This window comes from Vulpes lagopus, chromosome 11 (assembly GCF_018345385.1).
Source record: "Vulpes lagopus strain Blue_001 chromosome 11, ASM1834538v1, whole genome shotgun sequence".
NCBI lineage: Eukaryota > Metazoa > Chordata > Mammalia > Carnivora > Canidae > Vulpes > Vulpes lagopus.
The window spans coordinates 48,889,701-48,907,513 of record NC_054834.1 but is presented as its reverse complement, the minus strand read 5'-3'; the positions used below and the strand labels follow the sequence as shown (position 1 = coordinate 48,907,513).

The 17,813-nt window shown below is 39.6% G+C and overlaps 1 protein-coding gene across 1 annotated transcript; it reads left to right on the top strand.

The window, feature by feature from the left end:
- The first annotated feature begins 635 nt into the window (after positions 1 to 635).
- Positions 636 to 5,982, top strand: SNRPE (small nuclear ribonucleoprotein polypeptide E). Its single transcript, XM_041723634.1, has 5 exons — positions 636 to 768; positions 1,267 to 1,293; positions 2,626 to 2,688; positions 3,886 to 3,964; positions 5,759 to 5,982. The coding sequence occupies exons 1-5, from the start codon at positions 715 to 717 to the stop codon at positions 5,812 to 5,814; spliced, it is 279 nt and encodes a 92-aa protein (XP_041579568.1). The 5' UTR covers positions 636 to 714; the 3' UTR covers positions 5,815 to 5,982.
- Positions 5,983 to 17,813: the final 11,831 nt, after the last annotated feature.

Sequence of the window (17,813 nt, the reverse complement as noted above, 5' to 3'; positions counted from 1 at the left end):
AGCTCTTTGCAGTTCCAAGCTCGCTTTCACGTCCTCTGACCTCAACATTTTTATGAGGTTATGAGGTCAGCATTCATATTATCCTCAACAGAGGACCCCAGGCAAGTAAGCAAGTTCTGATTCTGTCCTCTCCGCGTGTCCCTCCAAGTCCTGCTCCAGTTTCTCCGTCTGCAGAACGGGTCCTCCACGCAAGTGCCAAGTCCGCCAGGCCCCAGGGCCGCCTACAGAAACGCCCCACAATCGGGTCCAGGAGCCAACCCCAGCGCCCGGCTTTTGAATTTGGACGGTCTGTGGCCGCGAGGGCCGGGTTGGGGGCGCCCCGCGTCGGGGCTTCTCACTGCCACCCCGTCTGGACAGCCATGCGGCCTCGCGTGCCTACACCCCAGGGAACACGGGACCGACCCACCTCCGAGGCACAGGTGCGCAGTAGGAAAACCCAGCCGCGGCCACGCCCGCACGGGCGAAGCCTCTCTGCGCCGCCTCCCGCCTCCCTCCAGGTGGCGCTGTAGGATCGACTCACGTACCGAAGCACGTCGCCGCCGGCCGAAGTCCCCCCGGGGCTAGAGACCACAGAGAAAAGCCACCCCCGCGGATAGAGAGGCATTTCCCAGGAGCCGCCCGGGTCGTCACGCGGGCGCCAGGCGCTTCCGCTTCCGGTTCTTCATTACGGAAGTTGCCTTCTGAGAGAGCGTGCGGTCTTTGTCCGCTTCCACCATGGCGTACCGTGGCCAGGGCCAAAAAGTGCAGAAGGTGATGGTTCAGCCCATCGTATCCTACGCAGGATGTCAGGAGGAGGAGGTTCGGGCCAGAAAACGTGAGGCGAAGGGAGCCGACCGAGAGTAGGCCTGAGGGAGCGGAGTGCGGACCCACATCCCATGAGCCCCCGGGAGCCAGCGCGGGTAGTTGCAGAGCAGGCGGGAGGCGGGCTTGGGCAGACCGTGCGGTGGGGAGGCTTGGGAAGGCCGCGTGGCGAGGGGGAGCGCGAGGAGGGCAGCTTTAGTTAGTAACTGAGAGAGTGAGAGGCCTCGGCCTCGGGGAGGAGGAGGACTTAGGCGCCAAGGAATTCCAGGAGAGCGAGAGCGAGAGCGGGAGGGGACTCCTTCAGGGCGCTTCGGGCGCCCCTCCTGCGAGCCCGGCTGGACACTGCTCACTGCGTGGACCTCACACTTCCTGCCCAGGAAACAAAGGCAGGGTGACGGCGGGATCGGCCAGGGTCAGGGAGCACTGTCTGCTCTGCCTTTGTGTTTTCCTTAACCGCTGGTGCAGAACCTCATCTTCAGATACTTGCAAAATGTACGTAAGTTATCTCTTCTTCGTTGTTTTGTAATTCCCTTTTAAAGCCAAAGGGTGAATTTAAGTAAGAAGATGGATTTGGTTGGTTGTTAGCGTCCTCCTGTCTGATCAACGTGTGAAAAGGTGAAACTTGCGGAGCTTGGCAGGCTCAGGCTCGGTCGGTGAAACATGCAACTCTTGATCTTGGGTGAGGGAGTTCCAGCCCCAGGTTGAGTGTAGAGATTACTTAAAAAAAAAAAGGGGCAACTAGAGATTGTGAGGGGTACTTGAGGGGAAGAGGTCAGGAAAGCTCTAATGTAATGAAATATCAACTCCAAACCACTGAAAGAACTGTGTCATCGTTACTTTGCAAGACCGAAATCACTAATTTGAAAAGGTAAATGAATGGCAGATGTGGCTGGTATTTGGGTGCTTTTGTTGATAGTCATTATGGCTAGACCCTTGGAACATTTCCCCCTTTTTTTCCCTTGGGATGAAACAAGGGAAGAATCCTATCCACTTTAAACCACAAAATAAGGGGGGGGAGACGGACTTAAATATAGAAAAGATGCCCAAAAAAGGAGGAAGGGAGGGATAGGCTCAGGATATAGTGACAGCCTGCTTTCCTTTGGAGGAATTTTTAGCAACTCAAATTGTGAGTTGGTAGGGCAGGGTGTTTAAATTATTTTGGAAAGAAAATGTAGTTTCTGACAATGCTCTGACATCCTTCTGAAAATGCTCTGACAAATTTTAGTGTGGTAACCTAATTACAAACCGATTAATTTCAAGTTGTAATTTTTTTTTTTTTTTTAAGTAAATCTCTATACCCAAGGTGGGGCTCAAACCCACGACCCCAAGATCAAGTCACAGGCTTCACTAACTCAGCCAGCCAGGTGCCCCAGGCCATTGTAACTTTTAATCACCAGAATTGAGGGCCCTTTCCCTGGTTGTTAAACGTGAGGGAAATTAGGAACCTAGAGAAAGCTGTTTTGAAGCTGGATTTTGCTATCGCAGATAAGAAGCTCTTGATCATTGGAAATTACTGCCTTGTGCTACACTGTCAACTTGCACTCTAAATGTATTGAGAAAAGAAGCAATAAAAAATGAGTCCCAAGATGGCAGGAAAATTATGAACTTAGTCCCAATATAGCATTTATTGAGAATGTTTCCTGGCAAATAACTGGTCTTGGTTATCATTTCTTGGATATGATTCAAATACTTAAAATTCTTGGCTTTTTTTTTTTTTTTTTTTAAGATATTCTTTAGGAGCCATATTTCTCTGTTGTTTGACCAGAGTGATTGGGGTTTGTTTACTTGCTTTCTTGACCTACTTTTTTCTCCCCTCACCCCCAGAGATCTCGGATTCAGGTGTGGCTTTATGAGCAAGTAAACATGCGGATAGAGGGCTGTATCATTGTGAGTACTCAGGATGTTTTATCTCAGAGCAGTTTGTTCATATAAATGATTTTGCAGAAATGCCCAGCCAGAGCAGAAGTCGAAGACCCAACCCAAGAAAGTTCTTCAACACTGCTATCCTTGTTTTATGTTCTGTTTGATGGAAGTTGGGTCATTCATAAAAAAGGGAAAATTAATTCTTAAAATTACTTAAATGACAGTGTCAGTATTTAAAGGAGGGGACAAAAGAAATAAAACTAAAGTGAGGTGAAAATTAATGGTATATTAGTTCTGTATTAGGTGATACCTGAATAGAATGGGGTGGGGTTAGTTAAGTAAGACTTTCAGAATAGCAGAACATGCTAAGTAACGTGTTTTCTGTTTTTTATTTTAGAGAGAATGAGGTGGGAGGAACAAAGGGAATGGGAGAGAAACTTAGGCAGATTCTGCTGCATTTGGAGCCGGACACAGGGCCTGATCCCTGAGCCGAAACCAAGAGTCAGACACCCAACCCGACTGCATCTCCCAGACACCCTATCCCGAAATAATGTTTTTTTTTTTTTTTTTTTTAAGATTTTATTTATTCATGAGATACACAGAGAGAGAAGAGGCAGAGGGAGAAGCAAGATCCATGCAGGGAGCCCGACACGGGACTCGATCCCGGGTCTCCAGGATCATGCTCTGGGCTGAAGGCAGCGTTAAACCGCTGAGCCACCCAGGCTGCCCTAAATAATGTTTTAAAGAAAGATAAGATATGGCTAAAAAGTATTATGTTAGGACATTAAGAGGCTATGATATTTACCTCTAGATATTGCAGATTCATCAGTAATCTTCCCTTCCCTGCTTACTAGTAGAAAAACAAATGTTATGGGTAGTGGCAAGAGTGTTTTGTGAGGAACATGGGAAGACTGGAGGCAGTGGAAGTTAATTCATATATGTACACACATTCTGAATTGGACAAGTTATAAGCGATAGGGACATTGGCTCTAAGGCATAGCTAATCAAATCAAGTCCAAAAGGCTTGAGAGGTAATTTGGAGTATGTTCTGGTTTTCTTGTTATTTAAAGAGGCTTAGGAGGAAAATGGTTGTTTAGCTGAAAGATCAGTGGAGAGATGAGTTTCTGAAGTTAGTTGGCATTTCTCTACATAGGTATTCATCTGGAATAGTTTGGGTGTGATTTTACTTGAAAATGACAATCAGTTGGCTTATTTTTCTAGGGTTTTGATGAGTACATGAACCTTGTATTAGATGATGCCGAAGAGATTCATTCTAAAACAAAGTCAAGAAAACAACTGGGTAAGAATGTAGATGGCCTTTTGGAATTGTGGAAATTTTTATTCACTTACAGAATTGAATGAGTTGCAACTCAGTTCATGTTTAAATTTAGTTTGCATTTGAGAATTTAGTATGTAGGAAAGTAGTTCACTCTTGAAATTATCCTCTGCCTCTGCTTACCCCACTCCCATTTCTGCTTTTGTTTTTCCACTCAGCTCTCACTAAGGTCACCAGTGACAAATGGTGTTAAACCTAATGGTTAATATTAGCCCTCATTATATTGAATTCTAAACAGCATTTCGCACTGTTGGCCACTCCTACCTTAAAACACTTTGTTCCCTTGGTTCCATATTACTATACTCAGATTTTCATTATTCATTTCTAGTTATTCCTTTCCAAATTTTTGATATTCATTCTTTGGGACCCAGCCATTTGTTTTGAGTTGCTCAGGGCTTGGTTGTAGGCCTTCCTGTCATTTGGTATTATTTACCCAAAACCTCAAGGTTCTAATCTTGAGACTATACTTGTAATCACCATCTATATATATTTGTATTGACCTCAGATTTACTTCCGTAGCCCTGGACTTCTCTGAGCCTATTCAGCATTTCTGCTTGAATGTCTCAAAGGCTTCTCAAAGTTAACATGTGCAGAAATCAAACTCACTTCCCACCCCTTAAATACTCTTTCGGAGCTATTTTAGTGTTCCCTGTCTTACTGAATGGCACCAGCCTCCATTCAGTTTACTGATTGATTTCTGTGCAACTACCTCATTTCTCTCCAGTTTGCTCTGCAGGCTGCATCTGCCTTTGAAAAGCGCCTGTCTGACCTCGTCCTCCTTTTGCTTAAAGTCCTCCAGTGACTTCCTGTGGCTAGGAAGATAAGAAAGTCTTTAATGTATTCTGCAAGGTTCTTCATGATCTGGCCTTTTGTCCCTCTGCTTGTTTTGTATCACTCTCTGCTTCATTTTCTGAGCTTCATCCATGCTTGTATAATTTCAGTTGTTTGAATCTGCTCATTTGCCTCACCATAAATCTTTGTATATGCTGTTTCCTCTGTCCTTAGGACTCAAATCAAATGTCAGATATCAGGGTTTGGTTTTATTTTACTTGGGGTAGGGATGGGGAGGCAGGGTGTGCTGTGTTATTTGAGTTTGTAGTTACACACTCATTTGTGGAGTTACTTTATTAATGTCTCTCTTCACTGGGCCAGATACTCCATAAGTCCTTTTTTTTTTTTATTACCTGTTGTAGAAGTTTGGTAAAGTGAAACCATTTAATCCATTGGGGTTGATGAGCATTTCTCAAACTGATTTATATAAATTTCTAAAAATGTTTATAGATATTCTCAGGAAAAAATTTTCTCTGCTCAAATAAGATTAGGAAATGTTGGGTAAGGCTCAAACAGGTTTTATTAATTGCATCATGGAGTCTTTAATATACTGAGAACTCTAAGAGTGGTGCTGCGGTATTCTGCATTTTTTTAAAACTTTGCACATAACTCATTCCCCAACTTCTATAAACTAAGAGCAGTGGGAAATGTTGGAGTAGACCTATTTATTTGACTTAGTCTATAGAAACTATTTTTCATAAAATAACATTTCTTTACCTTCATTGGGTTCTTTTGGAAAAGTTCATAGGCTGTAATATGCATAGCCTTTCAATATATTGATATTGGAAAATGTTCACATACCTGCTCGAGAGAGGGTATTTTCAAAATCACTCAAGTATGATCCAGAATTCTGAAGCTAAACCGTCGTTACATATGTGTCTGAGTGGCTATTAATAGCTTTTTTTTTTTTTAATTTTTGTGTTGCAGGTCGGATCATGCTAAAAGGAGATAATATTACCCTGCTCCAAAGTGTCTCCAACTAGAATGAATGATCAGTGAAGTGAGAAATTCTTGAGAAGGCCACGTAGTTTGTTTTTTTAGATGTCCTTTGTTGGGAATATAGTTCTAAAACCCTTGTTCGTATTGTTTTGATTACCTTTATGTTCTTACCAGAGGACAATAAATGCTGTGGGATTGTTTTTATTTTAAAATTCACATTGTTTCTTTCTATTCAGTGGTAGAGACCTTTCACACAGGTGGCAGCTAAGTGGTCTGGAGGGTGGCAGTTGTCCTGGGCATTTGTTTTTTTCAAGAGCCTCGATCTATAGATTCTTAAGGCAAAGAGTAGGAATTCTACCTGACAGGTAAGCTCCTGATAGTGGGTGCTGGAGAAGAGGACTCGCAAAAATAAACATTATTGCACTAATACGCATCTTCAGCAGCACTTGTCATTCTGGCTGCCAGGACACAACAGCTGACCACAATATATGTGGTCCAGCTGGCTGGACATGCTATAACAGCTTCTGTATCTGCTTAGCACTTTGACACAGTCACTCTGTGAGATCTCTGTGACTCTCCTACTACTAAGATCACAATGTGAAAAGTAGTTTGGGTATAGGCAAAGATAAAATGCCCTAAAAGTACATGTAAAATGAACTCTATTAACAGTCAACAGGACAGAGACTTGGTGAGATTGGTAACTTGAAAAAGACCACAAGCAGCACTGGTAAGTTGTTAGGCAGAATAATGGTAGGTCAGTTGGAGCAACACTTGCCTCTTACTCTTCTCTCTAAAGATGTTGCCACCTCCCCCAGTAATTGCTTATGTCCTAACTGAATTAACTGGACAGATTTTTCCTCCCCCAATACTTTGGGTTGGTTCTAGTTTGGGGTGCCTGGCTGACTGAGTTGGTAGAGTGTATGACTCTTGATCTTGAGGTCATGTGTTTGAGCCCCATGTTGAGTGTAGGGATTACTTAAACTTTAAAGATTTTATTTATTCATGAGAGATACACAGAGAGAGAGAGAGGCAGAGACATAGGCAGAGGGAGAAGCAGGCTCCATGTAGGGAGCCTGATGTGGGACTCGATCCTGGACTCCAGGATCACACCCTGAGCCAAAGGCAGATGTTTAACTGCTGAGCCACCCAGGTACCCCAAGGGATTACTTAAACTTTAAAAAAAAAAAAATTGTAGAGTAGTTCTAGTTAGAATTCTGATAAATGATTATTGAGCATCTGCTATTATATAGGCACCAAGTCAAATGCAGTGAAACACTGGCAAACAAACAGCTTCAGTGCCATGCGCTAAGTGCTATTTAAATTAGATCTTGAAAAATGAGTAAGGCCTGCCTTAAATGCGGGTAATGGGCATTACTAAGAGTGGGTGAAAAAGGGACAAGAAGTCTAGTTCCTGCTTTTCCAAGTGCCTATGAGGGAGATAGAGAAGTCTCCTTTAAACTGAATAAAAGAGGGCAGCCCTGGTGGCTCAGCAGTTTAGCGCCGCCTTCAGCCCAGGGCATGATCCTGGAGACCTGGGATTGGGTCCTGTGTGGGGCTCCCTGCATGGAGCCTGCATCTCCCTCTGCCTGTGTCTCTGCCCCTCTCTCTCTCTCTCTCTCTCTCTCTCTCTCTCTGTCTCTTTCTCTCTGTGTGTGTCTCATGAATAATAAATTTTTAAATCTTTAAAAAAATAAACAGTAAAAGACACCCTTCATGAGATAGAGGAAATTTGTAGTTAAGTATAGAAATTTGTCCAGTTTCTAGCTGTTCCTCTCCTATTTGAACCTGTGCCTTTTTTGGTCACATTTTTAAATAAAGGGCTATTTTAGCTCTTCTAACATAGTTGAGTTGAAATGCACTGAACCTGCTACAATATGCAAAGAAAACCTTGGGCAGCAGAGGGAGTTGCATCCCTGAGACTACTTCAGCCTTTCTAGTAAAAGCTTGTTCAGGGCAAAGACCTCCCTGCAGCTTTCTTGGCACCAAAATAGCTGGGGAGAAGGATAAAAGCGGGAGCAGTATAATCCCTAAGAAAACCTGCTGGCTGCTTTTCCATTTCCCTGTGCAGCCTTTCTGACCTGGCTGCCCTGTGTAAGCAAAGCTGTGCCTGCTGTGGCTTATTCTGAATGGATCAAGACATGGAAGGTTCTATTTTTGACACAGCAAACGATGATTGAAATAAGGTACAGTGAACTCTTACAATTCAGCTCTGTATTTAGAAATCTCTGTTTGCTTTCCTGCCTTACTGGAGCCTGTGGTGTTTGCTTTTTAAGTTGTACTTTTCCACAATCTGTAGATCTTTTTTTCCAACCAAAATTTGTATTACAGGAGGCGTTGCTGTCTGCTTCATTAAGGTTATTAAAACATGCTGCTGGGAAGCTGCTCTTGTTGGCAGCCTTTGGTATGTGAGCAATTATTTTTCTGGAATGGCTGTTGGTTTCTGAGGGGGTCTTGTTAACCACCCACTAACTCTCTTGTAACATTCTTGAAATGGGAGTGGGAGGAGACTAAAGCTCTAAAAAGGTAAAGTGCTAGTGTAGGCCTGGTGTTTTATTAGTAGGTAGGGAGGAAGAAGGGTAAGGATAGTTTGAAAAGCCTAGGATTTTGTATTTGCAGGCACTGGCTATTGTCGGTGTATCAAATTTGTCAGTTTCAGGCTTAGAGAATGGATCTTTGTCTAATTTGGATTTAGGCATTATTGGCTAGGAAGTGTCATGGGCACTTCCTGTGGTAAGCCTAATAGGCAGCATCTCTTGTTAACCAGAAGATGCCAGGAGCTTTTCCTTAATTATTCCTTTGATAACCTACTCGTGGTATGCTTTTGTGAGTAGATATGCTTGGTAACTTTTTTTTTTTTAATTTTTATTTATTTATGATAGTCACACAGAGAGAGAGAGAGGCAGAGACATAGGCAGAGGGAGAAGCAGGCTCCATGCACCAGGAGCCCGACATGGGATTCGATCTGGGGTCTTCAGGATCGCGCCCTGGGCCAAAGGCAGGCGCCAAACCGCTGCGCCACCCAGGGATCCCTGCTTGGTAACTTTTGAAGTGGCATTAGAACTGATGTAAATTGTACCTAGAGTTTAAGTTTTATTCACTAAACTTTTTAAAAATTGAATTAAAACATCCTTGCTTAGTGTGTACTTTTTTTTAAAGATCCATTTGAGAGAGAGACCCGAGTGGAGGAGAGGGAGAGAGAATCTCAAGCAGATTCCCCACTGAGTGCGGAACCCAACCCATGAAATTATGATCTGAGCCAAAATCACAAGTCCGGTTTAACTGACTAAGCCACCCAGGTGACCCACTTTTAGTGCATGTTTATAATTAAAATACCAGTAGTACAGAAAGGTATGAGGTAAAAAAAAAAGAAAAAAGAAAAAAAAAGTCCCTCCTTTCCCCCATCTCCTTACATAACTATTCTCCATACATAACTATTATTAGGAGTTGGGTGGTTAACCTTTAAGGTTTTTTGTTTTGTTTTGTTTTTAAGATTTTATTTATATATTTATTTGAGAGAGAGAGTATGTGTGTAAGCAGGGGCCAAGGGAGAAGCAGAGAGAGGGAGAAGCAGACTCCCTGCTGAACAGGGAGCCAGACGTGGGCCTTGATCCTAGGACCCTGGGTTCACGACCTGAGCCAAAGGCAAATGCCTGACTGACTGAGCCACCCAGGCACCCCTCTTTGTAAGTTCTTTACAGATACCTATGATTTGCTTTATATTCAATTTGATAACAAATTTTTTTTTTAATTTCAGTTTTTAATTCTGGTAAAATTGTGCCAGTCAGTAATGTTAAGTATATTCACATTGTAGTGCAGTCTCTAGCACTTATTTTATCTTGCAAAATTGAAACTATCCATTCAACAATTTTCCATCCCTCCTGCCTCCCAACTTCCAGCAAACATCGTTCTATTTTCTGTTTCTATGCGTTTGATCTAGATACTTCGTATAAATGTCTTTTTTGATAGACTTCTTTTTTTTTTTTTAAGACTTTATTTATTTATTCATGAGAGACACAGAGAGAGGCAGAGACACAGGCAGAGGGAGAAGCAGGCCCCATGCAGTGAGCCCAATGTGGGACTCTATCCCAGGTCTCCAGAATCACACCCCGGGCTGAAGGCAGCACTAAACCACTGAGCCACCAGGGCTGCCCATGATAGACTTCTTTCACTTAGCATAATGTTCTCATGGTTCATCCATGTTGTAGAATGTCATGATTTCCTTCCTCTCTTTAAGGCTGAATATTTTGTTTCTACACCACATTTTCTTTTATACATTTAACTGTCAATAAACATTTGGGTTCCTTTCACCTTCTGCTATCATGATTAATGTTCCTCTTCAAGACTCTGTTTTCAGTTCCTCTGAGTATATACCCAAACGTTTTGTTTTAAGAGATGGGGAAGGAAGGTGGGTCGAGAGGAAGAGAATCATAAAGCAGGTTCCACACCCAGCATGGAGCCTGACGCGGGGCTTGATCTCACCCTGAGATCATGACATGAGCAGAAATCAAGAGTCAGACACTTCACTGGAGCTACTCAGGTGCCTGACCCCCCCACACTCACACAATATTTTTTTGAAGAACCGTCTTAATGTTGCTATGAACATGGGTATACAGATAACTCTTTAAGACCCTGCTTTCAGTTTTTTTGAGGAACCATCGTAGAGTTTTCCACAGTGGCTACACCATTTTACATTCTCATCAATAGTGCACCCCGGTTTCAGTTTCTCTACATTCTTGGCAAAACTTATTATCTACTTTTGATAGCAACTGTCTCAGTGGTTGTGAGGTGATATCTCATTGTGGTTTTGATTTGTATTTCCATAATAGTTGGTGGTAAGCATCTTGATATGTTTATTGGTCATTTGTTTATCTTCTTTGGAGAAATGTCTATTGTAAATCTTCTGCCTATTTTTAAACAGGTTATTTTTTGTCGTTGAACTGAATGAGTTCTTCACATAGTCTGGATATTAACCCCTTATCAGATACACAGTTCATGAATATTTTCTCCCATTCTGTAGGTTGCTTTTTCCATTCTGTTGATTATGTCTTGATGCACATCCATTTTTAATTTTGATATAATCTAGCTTATTTATTTTTACTTTGGTTGCTTGTGCTTTTGGTATCATAACTAAGTTTTATTTGGTTATGTATGCATACTCCCTGTAGCTTGACTCTTATCAGCAAAACTTGAACATTCTTCCATGTTAAATAGCTGTTATGTATTCCATTTTGGGGGCTTCTCAATTTAAGTAATCACCTGTATTAGTGGGTGTTTTAGGCTGTTTGCAGATTTCTGCAGTTAAAAATAATTTTGTAATGAACGTCTTTGTACCTGTTGGTGTCCACTTACATGTTTCTGTGAGTTGACTAAGAAATGGAATTACAACATCAAAGGATAGCACATTAAAAATAATTCTGGGGGTACCTGAGTGGCTCAGTCCATTAAATGTCTGACTTTGGCTCAACGTCAGTCTCCTGGAGTCCTGGAGCCTGCTTCTCCCTCTGCCTTTCACCCTGCTTATGCTTTCTCTTTCACTCTCTCTGTCTCATAAATAGATAGATAGATAGATAAATATATAAATAAAAATCTATCTTCAAAAAAAATTCTATAGGTACTTCTAAATTGTTTTTCATAGTAGTACATATGAAAAAATTGTTTTGCTCATGCCAGCCAACCATCAAGCAGCAGTTTGAATGGAACTCAGAGGCTTATTATGAGAGTACTGCTGGCATCCTAAAATCGAAAAAATTTGATCTTTGATGATTGTTGAGCCACTGAACTAATCGCCTCTAGAACTTGCTTACTACCAGACTTGTTATGTAAGAGAATGAATTTCCTGGTTGGTTTTCTGTTCATTAAAACTAAAGCATTGTAAATGAGAACAATGTCAGAACAGGGCCACCTGTTTTTGGAAGGGGATCAGTGACAAATTATTAAATGCCATGGTTGAGAAAATTGGCTGTTGAAGTGATCTTGGGCCATATAGGGGAATACAAATGAAGTGATGTAACTGATTTTGTTCCATAAAGCAGTAATTTTTACTTCCTTTACTAATTATAAAAATAATTCCTGAGAAAGATGATCTTGGACCATCATTTTATGTCCATAGAAACTGCTGTCTCTGGAGTATTAAAAGATTAGCCTCATCCCCAGAGCCATCCTGAGTTAGAGATGTTTTCCTAGGCTGGGAAGTTGCAGAGGAGACTTGTGGAAAATAAACAAATGAATGCCTCTTCATGGTAGACTATGTTGCTAAACCATAGAGAAATAAGGTAGATGGTGTGAGTAGAGTGGGGGAGTATTTTTCCCAAAACAGCCTTCTTGATAAGATACACAGTTTGGAAGGTGTTTCTTATTTTTCGTTAGTGTTTGCTTTTATTGGATGTTATATGCTAAACAGTGAAGAATGTAAAATTTAGTCCTTGCTTTTGGGGAGGCAATGAAGTATAGAAGGAAAGACGATCTTGGAAGTCCACATACCTGGGTTTATTGGTTTTGTTTTTTTTTTTTTCTTCATACCCAGGCTTAAATCTGAACTTTAGAATTAATCAAAAACATCTCAACCTCCATTTCATAATGTTGGAATGATTCAATGAGATAACACATATACAATGCTGTTTCAGGCCTCAGGAATGCACAAGAAGTATTGTCTAGTTGCAAGTGAGGATAATTTAAAGTTTAAAAGATTTGTTTAGGAATATGTGTGGAGAAGAGGTAAACTCGTTCAATATTAAGTCATTATAATTTTGGTAATCTCTTTTGCTTGGGCTTTTTTAGTCAAACTTACTGAGGTATAATTTACAGATACTAAAATCCACACTTTACACCTATATACTTTGATGACATTTGACAAAAATATACAGTTGTTTTTTGTTTTAGTTTTTTTGTTTTGTTTTGTTTTGTTTTATTTTGTTTTAATTATTCGAGAGAGGCAGAGACACAGGCAGAGGGAGAAGCAGGCTCCTCGCAGAGAGCCCAATGCGGGACTTGATCCCAGGCCCCAGAATCATGACCTGAGCCGAAGGCAGACACTCAACCACTGAGCCACCCAGGTGCCTTGGGAATTCTGTTTTTTTTTAAGGAATTTTTCCATTTCATTTAAGTTATCAAATTTATTGGCAAGGAGTTGTACATATTTCCTTATTTATCTATAGGATCTGTAGAGATGCCTTGTTCATTTTTCTCATGTTTTACTATTTTTAGTTTCATCAATTTTTACTCTTTATTTTCTTCTGTGTGCTTGCTTGAGTTTACTTTGATCTTTTTATTGTTTCTTAATGTAAATTGATACAAAACATTTCTTATTTTTTAAACATTTTACTGTGTTTCACAAATTTCAGTAATGTATTTTCATGTAGCTAAAAATATTTTCAGCTTCCTTTTTAATTTTCTCTTTCATGCATGAGTTGTTTAGAAGTGTGTTAATTTCCAAATATTTGGGGATTGTCCACCTATCCTGTTACTGCTTTCTAGTAGAATTCTGTTGTGTTCAGATAATTTACTATATCTGATTTCAATTACCTTAAATTTTTTAATGTTGCTTTGGTAGCCCACAGCATGATCTGTCTTGGTGACTATTCCACATGCACTTAAAAAGAAAGTGTATTGCTGGGATGCCTGGCTGGCTCAGTCAGTAGGGCATGCAACTCTTGATCTCAAGGTTGTGAGTTCAAGCCCCATGTTGGGCATAGAGCTTACTTTTAAAAAAGAATATGTATTGCTGTTGTTGGAGAAAATGAAAGTATTCTATAAATATCAGGTCAGATTGTTTAATAGTGTTCAAGTTCCCTGTCATTATTAATTATTTGTCTAGTCATTCTCTCCGTTATTTAGCAAAGTAAGTTTATTGTAGATATCATATCGTTGAGGTCCAATCTGACAGTCTCTGCCTGGGTCACCTGGGTGGCTCAGTGGTTGAGCATCTGCCTTTGGCTTGGGTCGTGATCCTGGGATCCTTGGATCAAGTCCTGCATCAGGCTCCCCATAGGGAGCCTACTTCTCCAGAACTCTGCTTTGTTTCTGCCTCTCTGTGTGTCTCTCATGAATAAAGAAATAAAATATTTTAAAAAGTTAAAAACATAATCATTAACCTTTATAGTAATTATTCATATGGTTGGTTTAAATCTGCCATCAAATGGGAGGCAATTCTTCATAAGTCTGTCTCGGTACTGACTATCCTTTTTTCTGACTGTCTTTACACGAATGTTTATTTATTTAGAAACCTGCCATGGAAGATAGATAATATCTCCCTCTAGAGTAAGGAACAGGCATGCTTATTGCCCACATAAAAAAATTTACTTCCCCAGATACCAAGTTTTAATGCAAAAACACAACCCAATGCATGTGTCAGTATCAATGTGGCCCTAGTTACACCCTGCTTTGGAAATTGCAGTTTGGGCATTTTTCGCAAAAATGCTGATATTCTGGATACTACCATTGATGTGAGTGATAAACTGCCCTTCTGTGACAAAATGTCTCCTGTTTTCTACAAACATGCATGAAATTGTTAGCCTGCAGGTAGAGTAAAATTTGAGATACTTTACAGTTCTTAAATCTATCTCGTTTGTTTTCTGTTTGTCATAGCTCTTCTTTTTTCTTGTCTATTTTTCTGTCTTCTTTCGGATTATTTTTATAATGAATCTATTTTATTTCTACTATTGGCTTATTGGCTATACCCCATTAAACATTTTTACATGAGGGTACCTGGGTGGCACAGTCAATTAAGCGTCCAACTCTTGGTTTCGGCTCATTTAAGAATCTCAGGGTTGGGAGATCGAGCCCCATGTCAGACTCCACACTCAGCGCAGAGTCTACTTGGGTTTCTCTTTTCCTCTGCCCCTTCCATTTGTACACGCATACGTGCACTCTCTCTAAAATAAATAAATCTTTAAAAATTTTTTTTACATTACCTAGGGATTACAATCGTTAACTTATTATAGCTTATCATTAGTATTTAATTGCTTTGCATATGATATAAGAACCTTGTACCTCCAATTTCTCCCTTTTTTGTGCTCTTTTGTCATACTTCTGGATGTGTTATAAATCTTAAAGCACATAACGTCAGTTATCAAGACTTACGTTGTATGACTATTGGGAAGTCCCATCTTTTCTGTCTCAAGAATTTTTAAAAATTTAATGTAAACTTTTGGATTGGAAATAATTTTTCAGATTATTCTTTGAAAGAGGTATGAGTTTTTTCCTTGAATAGATCTTTTCTTGGCTTTTACTTGATATTCCATACATAAAGTCCCTATGTCCTCTTCGAGGAAACCTGAGTGCTGATTCCATTTCTGTAATAGGCTGCCTTTCAAAGTGTTGGCTAAGGTTCAGTGTCAGGGAATTAACAGGAAGGGCTGGAGGGAAGGTCAATAAGGGCATTTCCTTTTTTCCTCTTATTGTTAATTTCCTTCAGACAGCTAAAGGAGAAAAAAATACATTTTGCTGTAGTCTTTATATCTTGATTTGACTCTAGAATGTTCCTTTTTTCCAGATTCTATTAAAAAGTTTATTATTATGATATTTGGAGACTTTAAAATCTTCCTTTGGTAGCCATTTCCTGCTGCCCTTTAGGTTTGTGCATAATATTCTATTGATTTAACAAATCATAATCATAAATTCTTTTCAGCTTTTTTCACTTATTATAAACTGTCACCGTGAACATCTTTGTCTCTTTTTTCTCTCATAAAGATATATTTCTATCAGTGGGTTTCTATATTTTAAAACTTTAGCATTTTTATAGTTTTTCATTGTAAAAGTAAATAAGAGAGTAGTAAATTTGGGACATAATGTATTCGGGCAGAAGAACTTATAATTTGCCTAAGGAAAAAAGGTGAGTCAGATCGACTCTAGACTTGTTGAAAGATCAGCTAATTGCAAGGAAATTTTTAAAAATTTGTTATGGATCTCTACTTATTCTTTGTCCAGAGATTGGTGCTTAAGGTTTCAATACCCCCCAATTTTTAAATTTTTATTGTGTTAAAATACAACATAAAATTTACTGTATTAATGTTTTTTTTTTTTGAGAAAGAGTGTGCGCAGGTGCACACGTGCATGAGCCAGGGGGTGGGGAGTGAGGGGCAGAGGAAGAGGGAGAGAATCTTAAGGAGGCTCCATGCTGGGCCTGCTAAGATTCTCTTGTGGGGTTCCATCTCAGAACCCTGAGATCACAACCTGAGCTGAAATCAAGAGTCGGATGCCCAAATGACTGAGCCACCATATTAACCATTTTTAAGTGTACAGTTTGATGATGTTAAATACATTAACAGTTGTACAATCATCATCATATGTAACTTTTCATCATATAGTTTAAAACTATATCCATTACTGTTTAGTAACCCCCAATTCCCTTCTCACTCCCCCACTCCTGGTAGTTCTACTTTTTTCTCTGATTTTGACTACTTTAAGTACCTCATATAAGCAGAATCATACAGTTTTTGTCTTTTTATCACTGGCTTAGTATAATGTCCTCAAGATTGATCCATGGTGTACTATGTTAAAAATTTCCTTTTTGTAGCTGAATATATCATTGTACATATTTACCACATTTTCCTTATTCATCTGTCAAAAGACACTTGGGTGTTTTAAGTGTTTTGAATAATGTTCTGAACATGAATGTACAAACATGTCTTTAAGACCTTAGTTTCAGTTCTTTTGAGTATATACACATAACTGGAGTTGCTGGGTCATAGGTAATTTTATTTTTTTAAGTTTTTGTTTTTGTTTAGTAATCTCTACACCCAATGAGGAGCTCAAGCTCCCAAGATCAAGAGTTATATATTCTTCTTTTTTTTTTTTTTTAAAGATTTTATTTATTTATTCATGACAGAGAGGCAGAGACACAGGCAGAGGGAGAAGCAGGCTCCATGCAGCGAACCTGACGTGGGACTCGATCTCGGGTCTCCAGGATCACACCCTGGGCCAAGGGCAGTGCTAAACTGCTGAGCCACCCAGGCTGCCCGAGTTGTATACTCTTCTGAGCTAGCCAAGTGCCCATCTATTTAATTTTTTGAGGAACCACCATACTATTTTCTATTGTACCATTTTACCTTCTTACCAACAGTGTATAACGGTTCCACATTTTCCATGTCATCACTAACATCTGTTAATTTGGGTTTTTGATACTAGCTCCTTATAGCTTTTTTTTTTTTTTTTTATTTTTTTTTTCCTTATAGCTTTTATTTGCATTTCATAGCATCTTTTCATGTACTTATTGGTCATTTGTATATCTTTAGAGAAATGTCTGTTCAAGTCTTTGTCTGTTTTTTAATTCAGTTGTTTGGATTTTTGTTGTTGATTTTTACAAGTTCTCTGTATATTCTGGATGTTAATCCCTTATTAGATACATAATTTGCAAAGAAAAAAAAAGATACATAATTTGCAAATATTTTCTCCCATTCTGTGAATTCTCTTTATTCTGAAGAGTGTCTTTCATTGCTTTAAAATTTTTAAATGTTCATCAAGTTTATCATTTTCTTTTCTTGTCTATGCCTTTGGTGTCATGCCCAAAACAATATTGCCAAATCCAATGGTATGCAGCTTTTATCCTATAATTTCTTTTAAGAGTTTTATAGTTTTAGGTTTGACATTTAGATCTTCAATATATTGTGAGTTCAGCTTTTGTATATAGTGTTGAATAAGTGTCCAACTTCATTCTTTTGCATGTGGATATCCACTTTTTCCAGCACCATTTGTTGATAAAACTATCCTTCATTGAGTGGTCTTGGCACCTTTGTCAAAAATGATTTGATTGTATATGTAAGGGTTTATTTGGAGGCTCTTTATTCTATCCCATTGGTTTATATATTTGCCTTTATGCCAGTACCATACTGTTTTGAGCTTTGTGGTAAGTTTTAAAATCAGGAAGTATGAGTCTTCTAGTTTTGTTCTTCCTTTTCAGGACTCTGGCTATTCAGACTCCTTCAAGATTCCATATGAATTTTAGTTTGTTTTTTTCCCTATTTCTGCAATAAACATCAGGTTGTTGATAGGAATTACATTGAATCTGTAGATCACTTTGGGTAGTATTGACACCATTAACAATATT